Consider the following 23,666-nt stretch of genomic DNA (forward strand, 5'->3'; position numbering starts at 1 on the left):
AAACAGTTCATTGTGGCATGGTGGCACTGATAATTGTGGCAGTACATTAGGGCATGGTGGCACAGTACTTTAGGGGTATGGCAGCACAGTGCATTGGGGTCATGGTGGCACAGTACATTAGGGGCATGATGAAAGATAATTAGGGGCATGGTAGCACAGTAGATTAGGGAGATGGTGACACAGATCATTAGGGGCATGGTGGCCCAGATCATTAGGAGCAGTACTTAATGTGCATGGTAGCAGAGTATATTAGAGGCATTGTGACACAGATCATTAGTAGCATGGTGATATAGATGATTAGGGCACGTGGCAAAGCTCAGATGACTGGGGCATGATGGCACAGATCATTGGGGCATAGTGGCACTGTTTATTGATGCATAGTGGCACAGTACATTAAGCGCTGCGGAATCTGTAGGCGCTATATAAATAAAATTATTATTAAGAGCATGGTGACACAATATTAGGGGCATGGTGGCACATATCATAAGAAACATAATGGTGCATTTTATTGGGGTACAGTGGCACAGTATATTAGTATATTTCCATGCGGCATAATGACACCGTACATTAGGGATATGGTGACACAGTACATTAGAGACATGCTAGCACAGTTCATTGGGGCATATGGACACAGTTTGCTGGGACATAGTAGCACAGTGGGGCATGGTGGTATAGTACATCAGGGGCATGATGACATAATTAATAGGGGCATGGTAGCACAGATCATTAGGGGCATGGTGACACAGATCATTAGGGCATGTGGTACAGTTCATTAAGAACATGGTGAGGCATTAGATGCATGGTGGTATAGATTAAGTGCATAATGGCACAGATCATTGAGGCATGGTGGCACCCACCGTGTTTACTGGGACATAGTTACACAGTTTATTTTGACTGTTGGCACAGTTTTTTAGGGCATAGTGACACAGTTAATTGGGGCATGTAGGCAAAGTTATTTGGGCAAATTGACACAGTTCATTGTGGCATGGTGGCACTGATCATTGTAACAGTACATTTGGGCATGGTGGCACAGTACATTAGGGGCATGGTAGCACAGTAGATTATGGAGATGGTGACACAGATCATTAGGGGCATGGTGGCCCAGATCATTAGGAGCAGTACTTAATGTGCATGGTAGCAGAGTATATTAGAGGCATTGTGACACAGATCATTAGTAGCATGGTGACATGGATGATTAGGGCACCATGGCACAGATCATTGGGGCATAGTGGCACTGTTTATTGATGCATGGTGGCACAGTACATTAAGAGCATGGTGACAAAATATTAGGGGCATGGTGGCACAGATCATTAGAGCATGGTGACACAATGCATTAGGGGCATGGTGGCACACAAAGCCAATCACACTTCTGTGAAATCACACTGTCCACTCAGGAAGCAACACTGATTGACAATCAATTTCACCTGCTGTTGTGCAAATGGAACAGACAACAGGTGGAAATTATAGGCAATTAGCAAGACAACCCAAAAAAAGGAGTGGTTCTGCAGGTGGTGACCACAGGCCACTTCTCAGTTCCTATGCTTCCTGGCTGATGTTTTGGTCACTTTTGAATGCTGGCGGTGCTTTTACTCTAGTGGTAGCATGAGACGAAGTCTACAACCCACACAAGTGGCTCAGGTAGTACAGCTCATCCAGAATGGCACATCAATGCGAGCTGTGGCAAGAAGGTTTGCTGTGTCTGTCAGCGTAGTGTCCAGAGCATGGAGGCGCTACCAGGAGACAGGCCAGTACATCAGGAGACGTGCAAGGAGGAGCACTGCCAGATCCCTGCAAAATGACCTCCAGCAGGCCACAAATGTGCATGTGTCCACTCAAACGGTCAGAAACAGACTCCATGAGGGTGGCATGAGGGCGCGACGTTCACAGGTGGGGGTTGTGTTTGGCATTTGCCAGAGAACACCAAGATTGGCAAATTCGCCACTGGTGCCCTGTGCTCTTCACAGATGAAAGCAGGATCACACTGAGCACATGTGAATGTTGAGCCATCCTCCAGCATGACCGGTTTGGCGGTGGGTCAGTAATGATGTGGGGTGGCATGTCTTTAGGGGGCCGCACAGCCCTCCATGTACTTACCAGAGGTAGCTTGACTGCCATTAGGTACCGAGATGAAATCCTCAGACCCCTTGTGAGACCATATGCTGGTGCGGTTGGCCCTAGGTTTCTCCTAATGCAAGACAATGCTAGACCTCATGTGACTGGAGGGTGTCAGCAGTTCCTGCAAGAGGAAGGCATTGATGCTATGGACTGGTCCGCCCATTCCCCAGACCTGAATCCCATTGAGCACATCTGGGACATCATGTCTCGCTCCATCCACCAATGCCACGTTGCACCACAGACTGTCCAGAAGTTGGCGGATGCTTTAGTCCAGGTCTGGGAGGACATCCCTCAGGAGACCATGCACCACCTGATCAGGAGCATGCCCAGGCATTGTAGGGAGGTCATACGGGCACATGGAGGACACACACACTACTGAGCCTCATATTGACTTGTTTTAAGGACATTACATCAAAGTTGGATCAGCCTGTAGTGGGGTTTTCCACTTTGATTTTGAGTGTGACTCCATATCCAGACCTCCATGGGTTGATAAATTTGATTTCTATTGATAATTTTTGTGTGATTTTGTTGTGCGGAAATTCCGTGCAAAGAAAAAAAAAAAAAAGGGAAATTCTAATCAGTGGTTGTCATTCCGCAAAAACAAAAAAAAAGGTTCCTCCTATAAGGGTGCATGCACACCACGTTTTTGCTATACAGTTCCCGTATACGGTTTCAAGTTAAAAACCATATGGAACTGTATAGAAAACTGTAAGCATTGACTTAACATTGAAAACTGTATGACAAACGCATCATCCGGTTTAAGGGTGCATTCACACCACGTTTTGTACATACGGGTGCCGGATCCGGCGGGGCAAACCGGGCGCTCCCGTACCCCAGGCGGATCAGCCCGTGACTCCATTTGCTTTAATGATCCGACCGGAGTCAAACAGTGACTCAAAACTGAGCCGACCGGAGTCACCGTTTGACTCCGGTCGGATCATTAAAGTAAATGGAGTCACGGGCTGATCCGGCCAGGGTACAGGAGCGCCCGGTTTGCCCCTCCCCCCGCCGGATCCGGCACCCGCATGTACAAAACGTGGTGTGAATGCACCCTAAGTCCGTTTTGTATCTCAAACGGTTTTGTCCAGTTTTTTACCCGTACCCAAAACTGTAGTGTACCACGTTTCTTGGTCCGGTTGAAAAACTGTATTAAACCGTATACGTTTTTTTTTTTTATCATGGGAGTCAATGGGAACCGTACAGAACTGTGTGTGCATACAGTTCCATCCGGTTTTTCTTGGAATTTCAATCAAACAAGTGAAACTTTATTCAAAATGGAGTGAAAAGTTAAAAACGTATGCGTTTTTTCTTAAAAAACGGATGCAACCGGACATCATTTTTCAAACCGTATACGGTTTTCAACCGTATATGGGTTAAAATTTGTACGCACTTTTTGAAACTGTTTAGTCAGGTTTTGAGGAATCCGTTTTTCATCAAAAACCTGATACAGGAACTGTATTGCAAAAACGTGGTGCGCATGCACCCTAAATCCGCATCAATTCCGCGACAGAATTTTTAAGCGAGAATTCCTCGCCAATTGTGTGAACATATCGATCAACAATCTGATATGGCGCGTAATAAAGCGGAGGAGCCGGGCGTTATACTGTAGGACACTGCTGCGTGTGGCCACTCGCCATATGACCGTATGACACCTGCACTGTACAACCACTAGAGATTTGTTTCCATCCACCGCTGTACTTCCCGCCAGGGGCTGTCCGTCCTACTGCCTGCAGGGGCCTTTTCTTGAAATTGAACCATTTCTGCCCTTATATGATTTAGTGTTGCTCTAAAAGTTAAAATGATACTAACGCACGCATAACCTAGCAGTGTGCGATGATTTTACGACCCTACAAGGCTTCTCTGTTGTTTTGAGAATTCCGGCAGCGCCATGGACCCCTAGAACGGAGACACAGGAACACGGGCGGCCGAGGACCCCGTTGCTGTGCGCCGATTGTTGTAGCTGGTGTGACGGTTCTCTTGTGTGGGAGTTTCTAGCTGCGGTTCCGGTGTAGGGAGCCCCTGGGTGTGTGTTTGCCGCCGCTGTCAGCGATGACCTCGGTCAGTGTGATGTCCCCCGCCGCGGCGACAGCCAATGATTACTATGAAGAGGAAGAGCTGGAGAGTGCGGACGAGGAGGACGACCGGAGCTTCAGGGGCCGGGAGTCTGATGAGGGTGAGCGGGCACGGCAGGGCTCTTCCCCCCCCCCCCCCCCATACACACAAGGGTTACCCCAAAGCTGGCGACAGGAAGCTGAGATATGGGGGGGCTGATATCTGCTTCTGCATGTGATACCCACATAACTTCACTTCCCACTGTCATAAAAGACAAGGCTACAATTAGAACAGTGGTCTCTAAACTGTAGTCCTCCAGATGTTGCAAAACTACAACTCCCAGCATGCCCGGACAGCCGTTGGCTGTCCGGGCATGCTGGGAGTTGTAGTCTTGCATCATCTGGAGTTCTACAGTTTTGAAAAGCAGTGAATTAGAATAATCTTGCTAGTTTAGTTACTTTTGGATAGAAAGTTGTCAGTGACGTCACTTTCCCTCCCCCTGGCACAGGTGACAGTGTTATGTAAACTAGGGTAAGGCTCTGTTATCCCCACCGCCATGACAGCAGTGCCGGGCCCATAGAATGACAGACCCTTATTCGCTTATAATTGAGTCGGTTGGGTTCCTGCGTGGTGACTGGCGTTTTGAGAGAATAACGCAGCATGCTGCACCGTTTCTTTCCGCCAAATCCGATGGAACTGCTGACACGTTAATGGTAGTATGAAAAAGACTAAGGGTGTGTTCACATGCAGATCTAGGCTTCCATATAGAAATTAAAGAGTATCCACAGCAGTGTTTCCCAACCAGGGTGCCTCCAGCTGCTGCAAAACTACAACTACCAGCATGCCCGGACAGCCTTCGGCTGTCCGGGCATGCTGGGTGTTGTAGTTTTGCAACAGCTGGAGGCACCCAGATTGGGAAACACTGATCTACACAATAGGGCAGGCATAGGCAACCTTCGGCACCGCAGATGTTTTGAACTACATCTCCCATGATGCTCTTACAGCCAAAATGCTGCAAAAGCATCATGGGAAATGTAGTCCAAAAACATCATCAGTGCCGAAGGTTGCCTATGCCTGGAATAGGGGATAAGTATTTGATTGCAAGAGGGTCCAACTCCTGGGATCTCCCATGATCTCCCGACTCTTGGCACATCCATGAGCTGCAGATGCCACTTCATCCGTTCCTTTCTTTGGGAGCGCTGGAGATATGAGAGTAAAACACGCTGGTATCTTTGGGGCTCCCATAGGAATTAATCAGGCGCAGGCCGTCTGTAGCACAAGCTCCTCTCTCGTAAAGCCGGGCCCCATACAGGAGATTGTGAGTAGTACCAGCAAAAGGACCCCCTACAATCAGACACTTATCCCCTATCCTGTGGATTGGTAATAGAAGATAGTTTTCACAGGATAACCCCTTTATTTGGGAAAACTGGTAGCATATCTGCCTAAGAGTATGTTCACATGATGCAAACCTAGTGTAAAAGAACAATGAAGCAGTTGCCCATAGCATTCCGAATCCAACTTTTGTTTTTCAGAGGCCTTTTTAAAAGTGAAAGCTACTATCTGATTGGTTGCTAAGGGCACCTGTACCTCTGGACAATGTTTTATAACTCTCCCCTTAAAGGAAAACTTTCTCCCCCTACACTAACCAGCAGTACTGGCTGATAGTGCGGGGAATGCTGATCAGTTTGATGCTTTCTGTGCCCGGATCTGCCTGGCCGTTCTGCCGATATCTTCGTTTTCCCCTATATGCTAATGAAGGCGTAACTATCACTCTGACATCACCGCTGCCGGCAACAGCACTGCCCAGCTCATCAATATTCCTCCCCTCTCTCTTCATTACAGAGCAGGGAGAGGCAGAGGGAGGGGAGGAATATTGATGAGCTGGGCGGTGCTGACGTCAGAGTGCCAGTTACCCCACCTGTGCCAGTTAGCATTTCATTAGCATATAGGGAAAAACGAACATATCGTGCACAGTAAGCATCAAACTGAACAGCGTACCCCACACTATCAGCCAGTACTGCTGGTTAGTGCGGGGGGGAGCAAGCTGACAGTTTTCCTTTAAAGGAAATCTGTCACCAGTGTCCCCTGCACTTACCTGTCGCTACCAACAGGTAGTGCAGGTGACACTGGTGACAACGGTACTCGCCTTGTCCCGTTCCGTTCAGGGGATCTCCGGTAATCTTGTCTGTTAGCTTTAGCTCCGGGCCCAGCTTGAGGCATGGATGGAGCTTAGTGACGTCACCGCTGTGGTTCTCTAGCAGTGGGACCCAGCAGAGAGAAGCAGCGGTGATGTCACTAAGCTCCGCCCAAGCCGCTGCTGTTCTCTGCTCGGTCACGCTGCTAGAGAACAGCAGTGGTGACTTCACTAAGCTCCATCCGTGCCCCAAGCCGGGCCTGGAGCTTAAATGGACACTGTCAGATACAAAAACCGTTGATATGTTGTAAAGCATGTATAACCAATAGGTTTTGCAATTAGAAAATTTTCAGTATTTCATACTGAAAAAGCCAGTCAAAAAACTGCCCCCCCTGCCTGCTTGGACACATACTAGTCCTGCTGTGTCCATGCGTCATCACCTATGTCATGGACACACTTCCTTGATTGACAGCTGTGAGTGTAGAGCTCATAGATGGAGGAAAAATCCTCCCACTGTCAGCTTGTGTCCCGTTACTGTCAGTGAGGACAAGCTGGGAGTTGTAGTTTTGCTAATGCTAGGGGAAATGTGAGCAGACAGCATATTGAGGGAGGGGGCGGAGACCTGTACTGTGAGGCCACACCCCCTCCCTTTAAGAGAAATTCAGACTAGTGAGCTAAATTAAAAGTGTTATAAAAAAATAAATAAAAGTGCTAGACACATAAAAATGTAAAGGGTACCTCTCATCAAATAAACTTTTGATATATTTTAGATTAATGAATGTTGAATAACTTTCCAATAGCATGTTAATGAAAAATATGCTTCTTTCTATTGTATTTTTCCTGATCAGTCCCGTCAGCAAGCATTTCTGACTCATGCTGGAGTCCTAAACACTCAGAGATGCCAGCCTGCTTTGTTCACAGCCAAACAGGCTGTGAACAAAGCAGACTGGCAGCTCTGAGTGTTCTCCTTTGTGAACAAAGCAGACTGGCCGCTCGTAGTGTTTAGGACTCCAGCATGAGTCTGAAATTCTTGCTGCCAGGACTGGTAGGGAGACCCCTAGTGGTCATTTCTTCAAAGTGGAAAATTAAATAGAAAGAAGCATATTTTTTTAATAACATGCAATTGTACAGTTATTCTGCATACATTAATCTATAATATATCAAAAGTTTTTTTGATGAGAGGTACCCTTTAATGTACATGGTCAGGATTAGGTACTGAGTGATATAAAAAAAATGTTTTTTTTTTGTTGTTGGATCTGACGGGTACGCTTTAAGCTAACAGTGAAGATTACCGGAGATCTCCTGCACGGTACGGGACAAGGTAAGTATCGTTGTCATCAATGTCACCTGCACTACATGTTGGTAGCGACAGGTTAGTGAAGGTGACACTGGGGACAGATATCCATTAAAAGCATACTGTTCCTAAACGTCTTATCCCCTACCCAAAGGATAGGGGATAAGATGTGGTCCAGCCGCTGGGACCCTCCCCCCCACACACACACACACACACCGCGATCTCTGCGGATGTAAAGTTTACCTTGCTCCGTAGAGTTTAAGTGTCCTGCAGGTTGCGTGACTATAAAGCTGGGTTTATATTCTGGCCTGAGATTCTGAGGCGCTAACTGAATCAGGTCGGCACGAGAACCACACAGACATTGCCGTACCCAGCAGTGGATTCTGCCGAAAAATGATCAAGTTCATTCATCGGCGGCAGACGTTCCACTGCTGAAAACCTGTAGTGTGCACGATGCAGCAGAATCCCATAGACAGCAATAGGAATCTGCTGCGCTGGAATTTCAAAACATATACAGTGGTCCCTCAACATATGATGGTAATCCGTTCCAAATGGACCATCGTTTGTTGAAACCATTGTATGTTGAGGGATCCGTGCAATGTAAAGTATGATAGGACAGTGGTCTACAACCTGCGGACCTCCAAATGTTGCAAAACTACAACGCCCAGCATGCCCGGACAGCCGTTGGCTGGAGGTCTGCAGGTTGTAGACCACTGTTAGAGGAAGTTGTACTCGCCTGTCCCCGCCGCTCCGGACCGTCACCGCTGCCCGGGATGTCGCCGTCCATCGCTGTCGCCGCGTCCCCGGGGTGTCCCCGACGCTCAGGCAAGGCCTCTGCTTCCCCGGCATCCGCACTCTGCATCACCACCATCATGTCACTACGCACGTCGATCCTATTGGATGACGGGACGGCGTGCGCAGCGACGTGACGACGTCGATGGAGAGCACCGAGTATGCAGGGGATCCCGAAGAGGACGCGCCGGAGCCCCGAGGACAGGTAAGTGACCATCACCGGAGCTCACGGGGCACCGTAAACGGCTATCCGGTGGCAACTGAAGCAGTCAGCACTGCAGGATAGCAGTTTATGTGATGGCCCCGACATACAAAAGCATCGTATGTTGATGCTGCCTTCAACATGCGATGGCCTCTGAGAGTGATCGTATGTTGAAATGATCGTATGTCGGGGCCATCGTAGGTCGAGGGGTCACTGTACTGCATATACTATTTTTTTTGTGACCTCCAGTCATTGCTCATGACAAAGAATAAGAGCAATTACTTTGCTCAGAAATAATGAGGTGTGGCGAAAAAGTTGAGCAACATGGAATTTGTATGTGAAAAAAAGCCCCATGCCCAAAGTTCTTGTGCTTTGTAATATGTACACGTCCTCACCCCCAAAGCTGTGGACGTCTTGTTGCCCCAACTATTTCTCCCTACTTCCTCTCTGGATAACCCCTGTAGGGTAAGTTCACATGTACGCAGATTTGATGCACAGGATTTTCTGCTGCAGATCTCAATGTAAACTAAATGACTGAGCACAGCTTCTAATCTGCAGTTACAAATCCTGCGCATCAAATCTGCGCAGGATCCTGTACGTGTGAACGTACCCTTAATATGAAGCAATTCATGAGAACTTCCAGCCTGCAGCCAGAGAAGAGTCCCGGCAGACCCCACCAGCTAGTAAAGAAGTCACTATTCTGCGGTCACATGTAAGCTCTACTGAATAGTTACAGGAGAAGTGACAGCCTGGCTGTTGTTGTATTAGATGTCCCTCTCATCTGCCATGTTTATGCAACAAATCTGCAATGCTGTGGAATTGTTGCAGATTTTGACTACCCAATTGAAGTTAAATGGGAAAATGCAGTATATAATCTACGGGGGGTCTACAGCATAAAATAAAATGCTTTCCCTTAAAGATTAATTTTTGTAAAGATTCCTGAGAGATTGTATCCCCTTCACAATGCTTATACTGTAATCTGTGGAAAATCTGCAGTACTTACCTGTGTGAATGTAGCCCTACAAGAATCACTAATACTGCCAAAGAAAGCCTAAGACTGGATTCACATATAGGGGGAGATTTATCAATACCTGTCCAGAGGAAAAGTTGCTGAGTTGCCCATAGCAACCAATCAGATCGCTACTTTCATTTTGCAGAGGCCTTGTTCAAAATGAAAGTGATCTGATTGGTTGCTATGGGCAACTCAGCAACTTTTCCTCTGGACAGGTATTGATAAATCTCCCCCATAGTGTTAGTATTTTAGCCACAAACAGGAGTGGGCCCAGAACACAGAAATCAGTGCAGATCTTTCTGTTCTAGTTTTTCTCTTTCCACTCCTGGTTTGGCTACAATATTTACCACAATACTATGTGTGAACACAGCCTATGGCTTTGTGAACAAGGCATTGCAGCAAACACAATCCTACACGGTAACAAGTGCTGGTCGTGAGTAAAGCATGTAAGTGTTAATTAAAGGGGTTATCCAGAAAAAAAACTAATTTCTTCCATAAACAGCACCACACCTGTTCTCAGGTTGTGTGTGGTATTACAACCTGGCTCCATTCACTTCAATGGAACTGAGCTGCAAAACCACACCCAACCTGAGGGCAGGTGTGATGCTGTTTTATGAAGAAATCATCTATTTTTCTAATCTTGGATATATTCACATGTACAGTATTCTGCGCATATTTAAAGGACATCTGCAGCGTTACAAACACTTATCCCCTATCCTCAAGATAGGGGATAAGTGTTTGATCGCAGGGGGTCCGAACGCTGGGACCCCCTGTGATCTCCTGTATGGGGCCGCGGCTGTCCCGTGCAGGGGGCGTGCCAGCCGCAGCATGAGGTTGCGGCCGGCACACCTCCTCCATACATCTCTATGGGAGAGGCGAGGAGGCAGCATTCGTGCCTCCCCGCATCCCCCATAGAACTGTAGGGGGAAGGGGAGGAGACGGGGCATCACCATCGACCATGAGCGCTTATGGCGGTGCCCCGTTAGGAAGATCGGGGGGGTCCCAGCGGTCAGACCCCCCGCGATCAAACACTTATCCCCTATCCTGTGGAAAGGGGATAAGTGTAATGCCGCTGCAGTTGTCCTTTAATGCACAGGATTTTAAGCTGAATTTGAATCTGTGTTCCATCATTTTAGTTTACATTAAACTCTGAAGCATAAAATCTGTAGCTTCAAATCCTGTGCATCAAATATGCGCAGGATACTGTAGCAGTGAATAGACCCTTAGGGCAGGGTCACACGGCACATCTTCTGCGATCTACCGGCTGCCACTGGGTAGCTCTGTGTGTCTGCTCGTAGCGGTGGATTTCTACAGTGGGAGGTCTGCCACCACGAGTGGACAGACAGAGCTACTCTGCTGCAGCCGGGTGTTTGCCCTTCAGTCCCCTGTGTGACGCTGCTCTTAAAGCTAAACTAAAATTTGTCAATTTAATAGTGAGCATTATTGAGGGCAGAGACTGACTTTAGTGATGGTGATCTCTGTACAGTGCTAGGGCACACAACAGTGCAAACAAACAAGTATCTTCCCTCTTTACTTTGATGGTATTTGCTCCTGTTTGTACGTACACACTTGCTTCTAAAAATAGTGCAAGCAATGTATATTTCTAGGTACAAAGACTTATCAGATCTTATCTGTGGCCATCCCAATAGATCTCTTTACTGATGGGGCTTAAATGGGTACTCCACTGGGCCGGGTTTGGAAGTAAATGTTCCGAATGCTGTTTTCAGTTTTGGCCGTAGTAACCTGTGGGTACAGGGCCATAGTAAGGATGACACTGATGAAAACCATTATGACCGATCTTTTGTACGTATCTTTGTTCACTCTCTGTAATCACTGGTTTTCCTAAAATGGAAATGAGACTGATTGGAGCACAAAAAGTGTTCGCATGCATCATGACATCCGTTCTCTTCTTAAAGGTGTACTCCACTGGAAAAAGTGGTGCCAGAAAGTTTAGATTTGTAAATTACTTCTATTGAAAATCTTAACCCTTCCATTACTTATCAGCTGCTGTATGTTCCGGAGGAAGTTCTTTTTGTTTTAATTTTCTTCCTGTCTGACCACAGTGCTCTCTGCTGACACCTATGTCTATTTTAGGAACTGTCCAGAGTGTAGGAGCAAATGCCTATAGTAAACCTATCCTGCTCCGGATAGTAAAATGGACAGAGGTGTCAGCAGAAAGCACTTAAATTAAAAAAGAAAAGAACTTCCTGTGAAGCATATAGCAGCAATAGAATAGAAGTAATTTACAAATCTGTTTAACCAGTTGACAAAAAAAAAATAGTTTTCCAGGAGAGTACCCTTTTAAGATCTGTCCATGGTGGCTTAATGCAGCTTCACTCTGCAGTGTTACAGCTGGGGCCACAGCTATTAGGCATGTGGAGGAGAGCTGTTATGCTGCAGTGGAGCTCTATTCTGTGACAATGAGGAAGCCGTTGCGCATAGATCTTCCGAACTCCAGATGTCACTGTGCATGGGGGCTTGAAAACACCCCTTATGCTCCAAGCTCCTCATTACCATATCCAGAAGATCAGAGATTACAGAAGACAAATGATTGGTAAGTATGGTTTTCATCAGTGTCATCCGAACTATAGCCCTATACCAACAGGTTAGTGCAGTCATACTGATGACAGATTGTCTTAAGGGAATTTCTAATTCTTGATGTTTCAATCGTCTCCCCCCCCCTTAAATTCTTTTGTATATGTAAATTATTAATGAATCAATCTATGTGACATGTTAGGTCCTTGTTTTGTGATAATGTAACTTTATTTTTCATAAAGATACTGAAGATGCAAGTGAGACCGACGTAGCCAAGCACGACAATGTAGACTACGTAGAAATGAAAGAACAGTAAGTATATTTCGTAGCATGTGCCGTTGACTTATGCCTGACTATTGCGATTTCAATAGTGTAGATTAGGGCTGCAACGAATAATCGATGTTATTGATAAAATTCGATAACGAGATTCGTTGTTTATGAATCCCGTTATCGAATAATCGGCCTATTCGTTGCAAAGGGATGCCGGGCGCTGGCAGTCATGAGGCTTGCAGGTCCTGCAAATCCCACACCGCCACAGCATCTTTAAGTTAACAGTACCTGACCCCAGTCCCAGAGCCCGGGTGGGTGCTGCTGGATGCGGTATCGGCGCTCTTGCTGCGGAATCAGCTGCTGTTCACAGCTCAGGAGCTGCACATCGAGCTGCTGAAGACCGGCAGGGAGCTGCCCCGGCTCCGGGACTACTTCTCCAATCTTGGCAACTAGCGGGCATCAGTAACCCCAGCGGCAGTGGACAGCTGAATAAGTGAACTGTTGACAGGGGGCGGGGCTTGCTGGGGGCGGCTTTCAGCTGGGAAGGAGATAGTGACAGACGGGTGGCGTGGGTCTCGGTCTCTGTCATTACAGTCTGCAATAGTAAGCTTGGTGGGGCCAGTATTAGTATATAGTGTGTACTACACACACTGCTATACACATGGGGGGGGGGTACGTTAAGAGCATTGCACCCTAGTGTCTTCTGCAGACACTAGGGTGCAAATGCTCTGCACATACCCCCATGTGTATAGCAGAGTATATACTACACACACTGCTATACACATGGGGTATGTGCAGAGCATTGCACCCTTGTGTCTGTAGTACAGACAATATTGTGCAATGCTCTGCACATACCACTATGTGTATAGCAATGTGTTTGTACTACATACTGCTTTACACATGGGGGTACAGGGGTGTGGAAATTTTATAAAAAAACTACTTGTCCACGGGACTAAAATGGAGCAAAATCTACTTGTCCCTCATGACGATCCACTTGTCCGGCCAATTTTTTCTTTTACGCTCTGATTTTTTCCTCCTTGCCCTATAATAGCCATAACTACCTACTATAAGGATACATTTTAATTTTTCAATAACATATTCTCCGAACCAAAAAAAAAAATAATTATAATATATATATATTTAGGGAAGTGAAATTGAAATAGTAAAAGATAATTTTGCAGATTTGGTGGTTTTCTTTTCTGCGCCATTTACCTTGTGGTTGAGGTAACATGGTAGTTTTATACTTTAGGCCGTCTGATTACAGCAATACCAGATTTGTATCGTTTACATCATGTTTTACTAATTCTGGACTTTTTCTAATTTTTTTAATTGCCATTTTTTAACCCCTGTAGCTTTATTTTTTTTACCACATACCAGGCTGTATGAGGGCTAATTTTTTGCGCCATAATCTGTTTTTTGTATCGGTGCCATTTTGGTATTGATCTGACTTTTTAATCACTTTTTAACTTTTTTTTTTTCTGGGATATTATAAAAATTGCAAATCTGTTCTTTGGTATTTTTTTTTTTACATTTACCGTACGGGATACATAATGTTATATTTTAATAGGTTGTACAATTACGCACAAAGCGATACCAAATATGTTTATTTTTATTGTGTTTACATGTTTTTATATAGGAAAAAGGGGTTATTTGAACTTTTAACATGCAGTGGTCTTCAAACTGTGGCCCTCCAGATGTTGCAAAACTACAACTCCCAGCATGCCCGGACAGCCAACGGCGGTCCTGGCATGCTGGGAATTGTAGTTTTGTAACATCTGGAGGACCACATTTTGAAGACAACTGGGTTAATGTGTGTCTTTCAAACTTTTTTTAAAACGTATTTATTTATTTTTTTTTTTACATTTTATTACTTATATGAGGAATCATTAGATTCCTCAGACAGATGAATAGATTCTATTGAACTCTCTTAATCTGTGTGCTCTGTGATCCATTGATAGAGCCTGGTCCAGCCAGGATCTATCAATGACAGAGCAGGATAGCAGGGAATAAAGGTAAGTCCTCCGACTACCTCTATAGTAGATCTCCCCCCGCGATCGTGCTGCGGGGGGGCGATCCCCCCCCTCTAGCCCACCAGGGAGCATTCACATGTCCCTTTAGATGCCGCTGTCAGCTTTGACAGCCGCGATCTAAAGGGTTAATAGCCAGCCGCGGCGATCGCCGCATGCTGGCTATTAGCGGCGGCCCCCGGCTACGGAGAACAGCCGGGGGCTGCAGAGTATGGAGCGGGCACGAGTCCGGAGCCCGCTCCATACACACTGCAGAGCACCGCATGCATCTCCCTGTGCAGACGCGCCTCCTCCCCCCAGCTCTCCGAAGCTACAGCTGGGGGGAGTGAAGGCAGAGGACGCAGATCTGCACGGGGAGAAAGAAGCCACGCCCCCTCACCTTCCCCCGCACGTCTGCAGAGCAGGGGAGAGAAGACAAATACTGTACACAGCTTCTCATCTCCCCTGCTCTGCTTCGGAGGACACAGGCTGCAGAGTATGGAGCGGGCAGGAGTCAGCAGCCCGCTCCATACAGACTGCAGAGGTCCGGGCGACTTGTCAGGGCTAAGGGCCGGACAAATTCACCTGCCCGGCGCCCAAAACTGCTTGTCCCGGGCGTCGGGCGATAGGAATTCCACATCCCTGGGGTATGTGCAGAGCATTTGCTCCCTAGTGTCTGTATTACTACAGAGTCTGTACAACAGACGTGGGTTGGGTGCAATGTTCTGCAGTCTGCACATACCCCCATGTGTATAGGAGTGCTATATAAAAGAGTAAAGTTAAAAAAAATTAAATAAACTGCTCCCCCAATAAAAATCCCTCTATGCACACTAATATTTGGCTTGGCCATATGTTTGTGTTGTGAAAGGGGAGAGGGGGTGGTAAGCTGCTGCCAGTCATTCCTGGTTGTGGCTTATCTCCCTGAAAACAAAGGGGTCGGACATTTGAAATCCAACATGTCTTACCATTCTTCTTTACCCAACAGCATCTGTCCTGGATGTTCCTTCAGGGATCTTGTGACTTCTAATCCTGTGGCTGTCACCATTGACCGATATTATACACAAAGGGGGAGATTTCTTAAAACCTGTGCAGAGAAAAAGTGGAGCAGTTGCCCATTGCAACCAATCAGATCGCTACTTTCAATTTTTTAGAGTCCTTTTTTTTTTCCAAAATAAATGGCGCAATCTGATTGGTTGCTATGGGCAACTGGTCCACTTTTCCTTTACTACTTGGCTCCATCTTCCAGTGGGCCAAGTTACCTTGCAGGCATGAAGGGAAACATCCCCAGCTTAGAGAATGATCACCTTTCTGGAGACTGTTTTCCCATACTGAAGAATAGGCTGTGTGGTCAATAACCTCACAACTCTTCTCATTATTTTCTTCTTCTAATTATTCAAAGTATAAATGTTGTCCTGATTTAAAAAAAAAATATATATATATTTTTTTTATTTGTACGTTGTAGTCAATGGGAAAAACGTCCCTGGGGATGGTGAGGATAAAGATTTTACCACATATAACACGTTGCCAAGCGTTATATATGGTAAAATCTACAACTTGGTTCTCTTTAAACAAACCCCTTGTCATCCACATTTTAATTACACTATTTTTACACACAAAAATATGTTAAATGACTCGGACAAGTCAAGGAATGGTAAAAAAAAATGTGAAGTTTATTATAATGTTTAATGAGTGTACATCAGCACTCAGGACAGGAAAAACCTCGAAAGGGGAGGAAACCTGTAGGGAAACCATGGCTACTGTATAGCCCTTCCTCAGGGCTTATTAAAGGAGGTTACCTCTATAACATGAGTGCAAATGAGTTAATGGGGGGTGCAGGGTGTGTCGTCATCTTCTTTGTAATCCCCCTTCCACATCATGGTAATAAAGCATCTATGTGATAAAAACAAAAGAGAAATGATTTACATGTTAGGAATGTACATGAACTTTTCAAGCACAAGGAACTGCAAAAAATACCTATTTATATAGATTTACATGGATCTTCCCTGATACTGTCCCAATGTTATGAGTATGAATCTAGTTTATTGGGATCCTACATTGTAGATTCTGCAACATTCTATGATATACTTATCCTTTATAGCAGTGTTTCTCAACCAGGGTGCCTCCAGCTGTTGCAAAACTACAAAAACAACTCCCAGCATGGCCAGACAGTCTGGGCATGATGGGAGTTGTAGTATTGCCACAGCTGGAGGCACACTGGTTAGGAAACACTGCTTTACTGGGAACTAGAATGCAGATGCAGGTCCCCCTTGGATGCTGCTCCTGGCTCTGGGTCTTCTCCTCCTCCTGTGATGAAGAATGAGCAGGAGCAGCCATGCACAGCTATTCACTCTCAGTGCTGCCCTCTGGTGGATTATCACATCACACATATGGCACGCTATCACCTCATGGGAGTTCTATTTGAGCAGTGCTGCGCTTTGATTGGCTTAAATCCATAAAATATTTTTACTGTTATATATTCTGCATGGCTGTTACCTGAGGGACTTTTCTTTAAGGTTTATAAAAATGGCGCCACTCTCTGATTGATGGAAAGTTAAGGGAACTTCATCAGTCAGCTTTACTATTACTGTGTGGCGTGTTATATTTTTTAGTGGTGCAATTGCCCCCCTCTTCCTCTACACAGGTTTTTTGATAATTCTCCCCTAGAATATTCAATGTAGCGTGCGGCGGCATCTGCTCAGGAACATTTTTTTTCTTAAAGGGCCATCCATAAAAGGAGCAGCAGAGTTTAATCCGTGTCCTTAGTGACACAGAGTTAAACTCTGCACCTCTTAGCCTAATTTTAGTTTCAGTCTTCAGTCTTCTACTTTTTTAAGACATTAGAGGGCTTCAAAGTATAGCAGCAATTTTCAAAATTTTCACGAAAAAATTCCAAATCTGAAATTTTCAGGGACCTGTTAAGTTTGTAGTGGATTTTAGGGACCTTTCTGTGAGAAATACCCCATAAATGACACCATTATAGAAACTACACCCCTCAAAGTATTCAAAATGTTAACCCTTTAGGTGTTTCATAGGAACAGCAGCAAAGTGGAGGAGAAAAATCAATCTCCATTGTTTTTTACACGAACATGTTCATTTAGCCCATTTTGTTTTTAATTTTTACAAGGGTTATAAGGAGAAAAAGCCAGCAAAATTTGTAGCCCAATTTTTTCTTGAGTACGGAAATACCCCATGTGTGGACATAAAGTTCTCTGCTGGTGCACTACATGTCTCGGAACAGAAGGAGTGCCATTGGGCTTTTGGAGAGAGAATTTGGTTGGAATAACGGTCGGAGGCCATGTGCGTTTACAAAGCCCCCAAGGTGCCAGAACAGTGGACCCACCCTACATGTGACCCTATTTCGGAAATACCTCACAGAATGTAATAAAGGGTGCAGTGAGCATTTACACCCTACTTTTCATTTTCATAGACCACTGTTCAAAAAATCTGTCAGACACCTGTGGGGTGTAAATGCTCACTGCACCCCTTATTACATTCCGTGAGGGGTGTAGTTTCCAAAATGGGCTCACATGTGGTGGTGGGGGGTCCACTGTTCTGGCACCATGGGGGCTTTGTAAACGCACATGACCTTCAGTTCCAGCCAGATTCTCTCTCCAAAAGCCCAATGGTGCTCCTTCTCTTCCGAGCCCTGTAGTGCGTCATCAGAGCACTTTACGTCCACACGTGGGGTATTTATATACTCAGAAGGAATGGTGTTATAAATTTTGGGGGGCTTTTTTCCTATTACCCCTTGTGAAATAAAAAATTTAGGGTAACACCAGCATTTTAGTGAATAAATCTAATTTTTCATTTGCACCTCAAACTTTAATGAAAATGTGTGAAACACTTGTGGGGTGTTAAGGCTCACTATACCCCTTGTTCCATGAGGGGTCTAGTTTCCAAAATGGGGTCACATGTATTTTTATTTGTTTTGCGTTTGTCAGAACCGTTGCAACTATCAGCCACCTCTGTGCAAATCAACAATTTAGTCCTCAAATGTACATGGTGCATGAGCCCTGTTGTGCGTCCGCAGATCATTTTACGTCGTATTTCCGTACTCGGGGGAAATTGCGTTACAAATTTTTTTTTTTACACTAACATACTGGTGTAGACCACAACTTTTCCATTTTCATAAGGGGTAAAGTCCCCCAAAATTCGTAACGCAATTTCTTCCGAGTACGGAAATACCCCATATGTGGCACAAATGTTGCCTTGAGTAAGGGTGTGTATATGTAGTGTTTTTTCCTTTATTATGTGTTAGTGAAGTGTAGGTGTTTTTAGGCTACATTCACATGCTACATTCACATGGGCGGGGGTTCACAGCCAGTTTCCTGCTGGGAGTTTTAGCTGCGGTGGAAAATTTGCAGCAGCTCAAACTTGCAGCAGAAAACTCACTGTAAACCCCCGCCCGTGTGAATGTACCCTGTACATTCACATGGGGCGGGGTCCGGGTGCACAAACCTCTCCAGTTATTGCAAAACTACAACTCTCAGCATGGACTGACAGACCACGCATGCTGGGAGTTGTAGTTATGCAACAGCTGGAGGGCCACAGTTTAGAGACCACTGCACGGTGATCTCCAAACTGTGGCTCTCCAGATGTTGCAAATCCCAGCATGCCCAGACAGCAAATGGCTGTGTGGGCAAACTGGGCATGCTGGGAGTTGCAGTTTTGAAATATCTGAAGGGTCACAGTTTAGAGACCACTGCACAGTGATCTCCAAACTGTGGCCTTCCAGATGTTGCAAAAACTACAAATCCCAGCATGCCCACACGGTCATTTGCTGTCTGGGCATGCTGGGATTTGTAGATTTGCAAGATCTGAAGGGCCACAGCTTAGAGACTCTAAACTGTGGTCCTCCAGGCCACTTACCCAGATCGTCCCCGTTGAAGTTATACGCCGCCATGGCATCTGGATCGCCGCTGCCTGTACCTGGATCGGGTGAGCTCCACCGTTCCCCTGCTCTGCCCAGACACCCATGGATTTCAGCAGGCATTCCTGTACCCCTGTGTCCTTAAGGACTCAGCATGCAGAGAGTATGCATACGCCCTGCGTCCTGTAAAGGTTAAAGTGTACCTTTCACTTTTAAAAAACTTTTGACATGTCGTAGAGACATGCCAAAAGTTTTGGTTGGTGGTGATCACTAGAATGAGTAGGATAAGATGCCCATGACTGTGTACTTCCTTCCCCGTTTCTAGAGGCTTATATAAGAAGTCTGCCTCGGTCATGTGACACAGCTTCTCCTGACTCATTCTAACCATTGGTCATGGTCTAAACATCCAGACCCCAACTGATCACTTTTGGTTATTTTCTGTTTGGCATTGGTATAGGCCAAATTTGTCTAGTCCCCTGCGTTCTATATCATTGGGTGAGTGGCACAATTTTATTTATCTAAATCTCTATGAAGTGTCAAGATTTTTTTTATTTTAAGTAAAGGCTCACGTTTAAAACTAACATATTTTCACTTATTTGAATGTCGGGTATATTGTTAACGTAATGGTATTATAATTGCAATTTTTTTCCATGTCAGGATGTATCAAGATAAACTGGCATCTCTAAAGAGACAACTGCAACAACTTCAAGAAGGTACGTAGTATTAAAATTGACATGTGCTAGATGCATGTGTAGAGGTGTCACAACTTCGAGAGATGACATGGCACGTATAACTAAGCAGGGACTTGTAAAGTCAGGTGTTTACAAACATTCAGTACATAAATGGAAAAAAGAAATTATTACAGAATGTCCATCAGCATACATCTGTGTTTACACTTTGTGTTAGAGCCTGCAGTCCACAGCTCTATTTGAAATTCTGGTTCAATTGTTATTAAGAGTTTTAACTCCTTAAGGACGCAGGGCGTACGGGTATGCCCTGATCCCGCTAGCGAGGTTTAAACCGTTCTCAGGAGCGGAGAACGGGTTAAACCCCGTGGCAGCCAGGACCCATGGCTAATGCTGGGTACCGCCGATCGGGCCGATGCCCGGCATTAACCCTTTAGATGCCGCAATCAAAGTTGATTGCAGCGTCTAAACTGAACTTAAAACTATCCCGGCAGCTCAGCGGAGCTGATCAAGACTGTAGTGACAGAATCGCAATGTCCAGATCATCCAACAGGAGGGTCCTTACCTGCCTCCTCGTCGTCCTATCGGTGATCTACTACTCAATGCCTGCGCAGAAGGCTAGAGCAGTGGAGCGCCGGTAACACTGATCAATGCTATGCTATGGCAAAAGAAAAGTGTAAAAAAATCATTAACCCTTTGAATTATCCCTTCCCCTAATAAAAGTTTAAATCACCTGGCATTTCCAATAATAAAAAAAAGTGTAAATAAAAACAAAAATAAACATATTTGGTATCGCCTCGTGCGGAAATGTCTGGGAAAAAAAAATACCACTAATTAAATCGCATGGCCAATGGCGTACGCGGAAAAAAATTCCAAAGTCCAAAATAGCGTATTTTTGGTCACTTTTTATATCATGAAAAAGATGAATAAAAAGCGATCAAAAAGTCAGATCAATGCAAAAATGTACCGACAAAAACTTCAGATCACGGCGCAAAAAATGAACCCTCATAGCGCCCTGAACACGGAAAAAGAAAAAAGTTATAGGGGTCAGAAGATGACCATTTTAAATGTATACATTTTCCTGCATGTAGTTATGACTTTTTTTCTGAAGTAATACAAAATCAAACCTATATAAGTAGGGTATCATTTTAACCTTGTGGACCTAGAGAATAAAGATAAGGTGTCATTTTTACCGAAAAATGTACTACGTAGAAACGGAAGCCCCCAAAAGTTACAAAATGGCTGTATTTTTTCAATTTTGTCGCACAATGATTTTTTTTCCCGTTTCGCCGTAGGTTTTTGGGTAAAATGACTGATATCATTACAAAGTAGAATTGGTGGTGCAAAAAATAAGCCATAATACAGATTTTTAGGTGCAAAATTTTAAGATTTATGATTTTTTAAAGGTAAGGAGGAAAAAAAAAACGAAAGAGCAAAAATGGAAAAACGCCCGGTCCTTAAGGGGTTAAACATACTAATTTTGGTGCATGTAGTTATAATTTTTTTTCAAAGTAGTAAAATAAATAAAACCTACATAAATATGGAATCCCTGTAACCGTATGGACCTGTAGAATTAAAGATTGTGTCCTTTTTACCGAAACGTGCACTGCGTAGAAACGGAAGCCCTAAAAGTTGTAAACGGGTGTTTTTTTTTTCTTTTAATTTCACGCCACAAATAAGTTTTTTGTTTCCCCGCAGATTATGTTATAAAATAAGTAATGTCATTACAAAGTACAATTGGTGACGCAAAAACAAGCCCTTATAGCCCTGTAGGTGCAAAATTGAACGTGTTATGATTTTAAGAAGATGAGGAAAAAACAAAAGTGCAAAACGAAGATTGTTTTGAGTCCTTAAAGGGGTTATCCACCATAATGTGATTTTAGTATGTATATGGCAGACAGTAATGGACTTGCTTAGGAAGGATCTGCGCTTGTCTTGGGGCTAAATGGCTATGTTGTGATATTACCATAACACTGGCTAGCTTTTTGTGAACTTGTATTTCCTGTTTGATTTTTCTTTTTTTGACTACAAATCCCACAATTCCATTTTCCTCCCTCCCACACATCAGCCACCCCACCCATTGAAACAAAAGACCTGTGGTTTTAAATCAGGGTGCCTACAGCTGTTGCATTTGTTGCAGTTGATCTCTCTCCCACCAAGAGATCCCTCCACCCATTGAAGCAGACAGGCTCCCGGTCATCAGCTGACTAGTGAGTCAGGTCTCGACCGCATTGCAAGCTGGGAAAAATCCGAGACAGCAGTCATTTTGTATGCTGATAAAAGTAAATACAGTGGTCCCTCAACATACGATGGTAATTTGTTCCAAACGACCCATCGTTTGTTGAATCCATCGTATGTTGAGGGATTCGTGCAATGTAAAAAGTGCATTTAATACTCACCTGTCCCCGCCACTCCGGACCGCGTCCTCACTGCTCCCGATGCTGTCCCAAGGGCTCCCGATGCTGTCCCGCTGCTCCGGCGTCTTCTTCAGGATCCTCTGGCTTTTTCCGCATCTTCTCCGGTGTCCGGGCCTCGCCTTCTGGTGACGTTATTACGTTGTGTGCCGCAACGTAATAACGACGCCGGAAAGCGAGGCCCAGACCCCGGAGAAGTTGTAGAAGACGCCGAAGGATCGCGAAGTGGACCCGGAGCAGCGAGGATAGGTAAGTGAACCTGTCCGGGATGCTTAAACTGCTATCCGACAGTGCAAAATGCTCAAGCCGCTGTCGGATAGCAGTTAATGCGATGGCCCCGACATATAAAAGCATCGTATGTCGATTTGATCATATGTCGGGCCATTGCATGTAGGGGGGGGGGGTTACTATATTGGGGTGAAAATCACAGAATAATTGTGAGAAAACCGTCACACACAGGTACAGACACTATATTATGAACTACACTAACTTTACAGCCCTTGTAGCATAGTCAAATAAAAAAAAATTCCTGGAATACCTCTTTAAGGGTACCTGTACGTCCTGAGTCCGCTCCCATTCTAGAAGGCGGGCCACAGCATGCCGCGCGCTATCAACCCTTTAGACGCGGCGTTCAAAGTTGAATCGCCGCGTCTAAAGTGAAAGTAAAGTGCTGCCGATTAGCTCAGGGGGCTGATCGGGACCGCGGCAGTGAAATTGCGGCGTTCCGAACAGCTGTAGCACACGAGGAGGATCCCGTTACCTGCCTCCTGGTGTCCGATCGCTGAATGATTGCTCAGTGCCGGAGATCCAGGCATGAGCAGTCAAGCAGCAGAATCATTGATAAATGGTTTCCTATGAGAAACCATTGATCAATGTAAAAGATCAGTGTGTGCAGTGTTATAGCCCCCTATGGGAGGCACACTAAGTAGCTCAAAATTGGATTCAATGAAATATTACATATTTGCATAAATACTTAAAACAAGGAAACATACAAGATGATGTGGTTGTATGAGCTATATAGCTATAAAATAGGTACTCTCAATACATATATACAACTACAGCAATATCTCATCATATTTCCCTGTTGAACCATATTTGATAACTTACCCCTGGTACAACCTGCACGCTCATACAGACCAGGAGATGCCAGCACAATATATTTTCCGTGCTTGCTTCTCTTAAAAGTGCATTAGGAGTGGGTCACAGACCTAGAGATAGTGGAAGTGAGGAAGTAAGTATTATACATGCATCCTGAGCAGTTAAATAGAAAAAAAATAATTTTTT

The 23,666-nt window shown here is 45.0% G+C and overlaps 1 protein-coding gene across 3 annotated transcripts in view; it reads left to right on the top strand.

The window, feature by feature from the left end:
• The first annotated feature begins 3,838 nt into the window (after positions 1-3,838).
• SUDS3 (SDS3 homolog, SIN3A corepressor complex component) overlaps positions 3,839-23,666 on the top strand; it is a 50,770-nt gene continuing 30,942 nt past the window's right edge. Inside the window, exons 1-3 of one of the 3 annotated variants that reach the window (XM_056537212.1) lie at positions 3,839-4,288; positions 12,379-12,448; positions 19,940-19,995. In XM_056537212.1, coding sequence (XP_056393187.1) covers positions 4,165-4,288; positions 12,379-12,448; positions 19,940-19,995 — 250 coding nt within the window. In that variant the 5' untranslated portion in view covers positions 3,839-4,164. The remainder of the gene's footprint in view (positions 4,289-12,378; positions 12,449-19,939; positions 19,996-23,666) is intronic. The other 2 variants (XM_056537211.1, XM_056537213.1) reach the window with 2 other exon arrangements.

Source organism: Hyla sarda, chromosome 1 (assembly GCF_029499605.1).
Source record: "Hyla sarda isolate aHylSar1 chromosome 1, aHylSar1.hap1, whole genome shotgun sequence".
NCBI lineage: Eukaryota > Metazoa > Chordata > Amphibia > Anura > Hylidae > Hyla > Hyla sarda.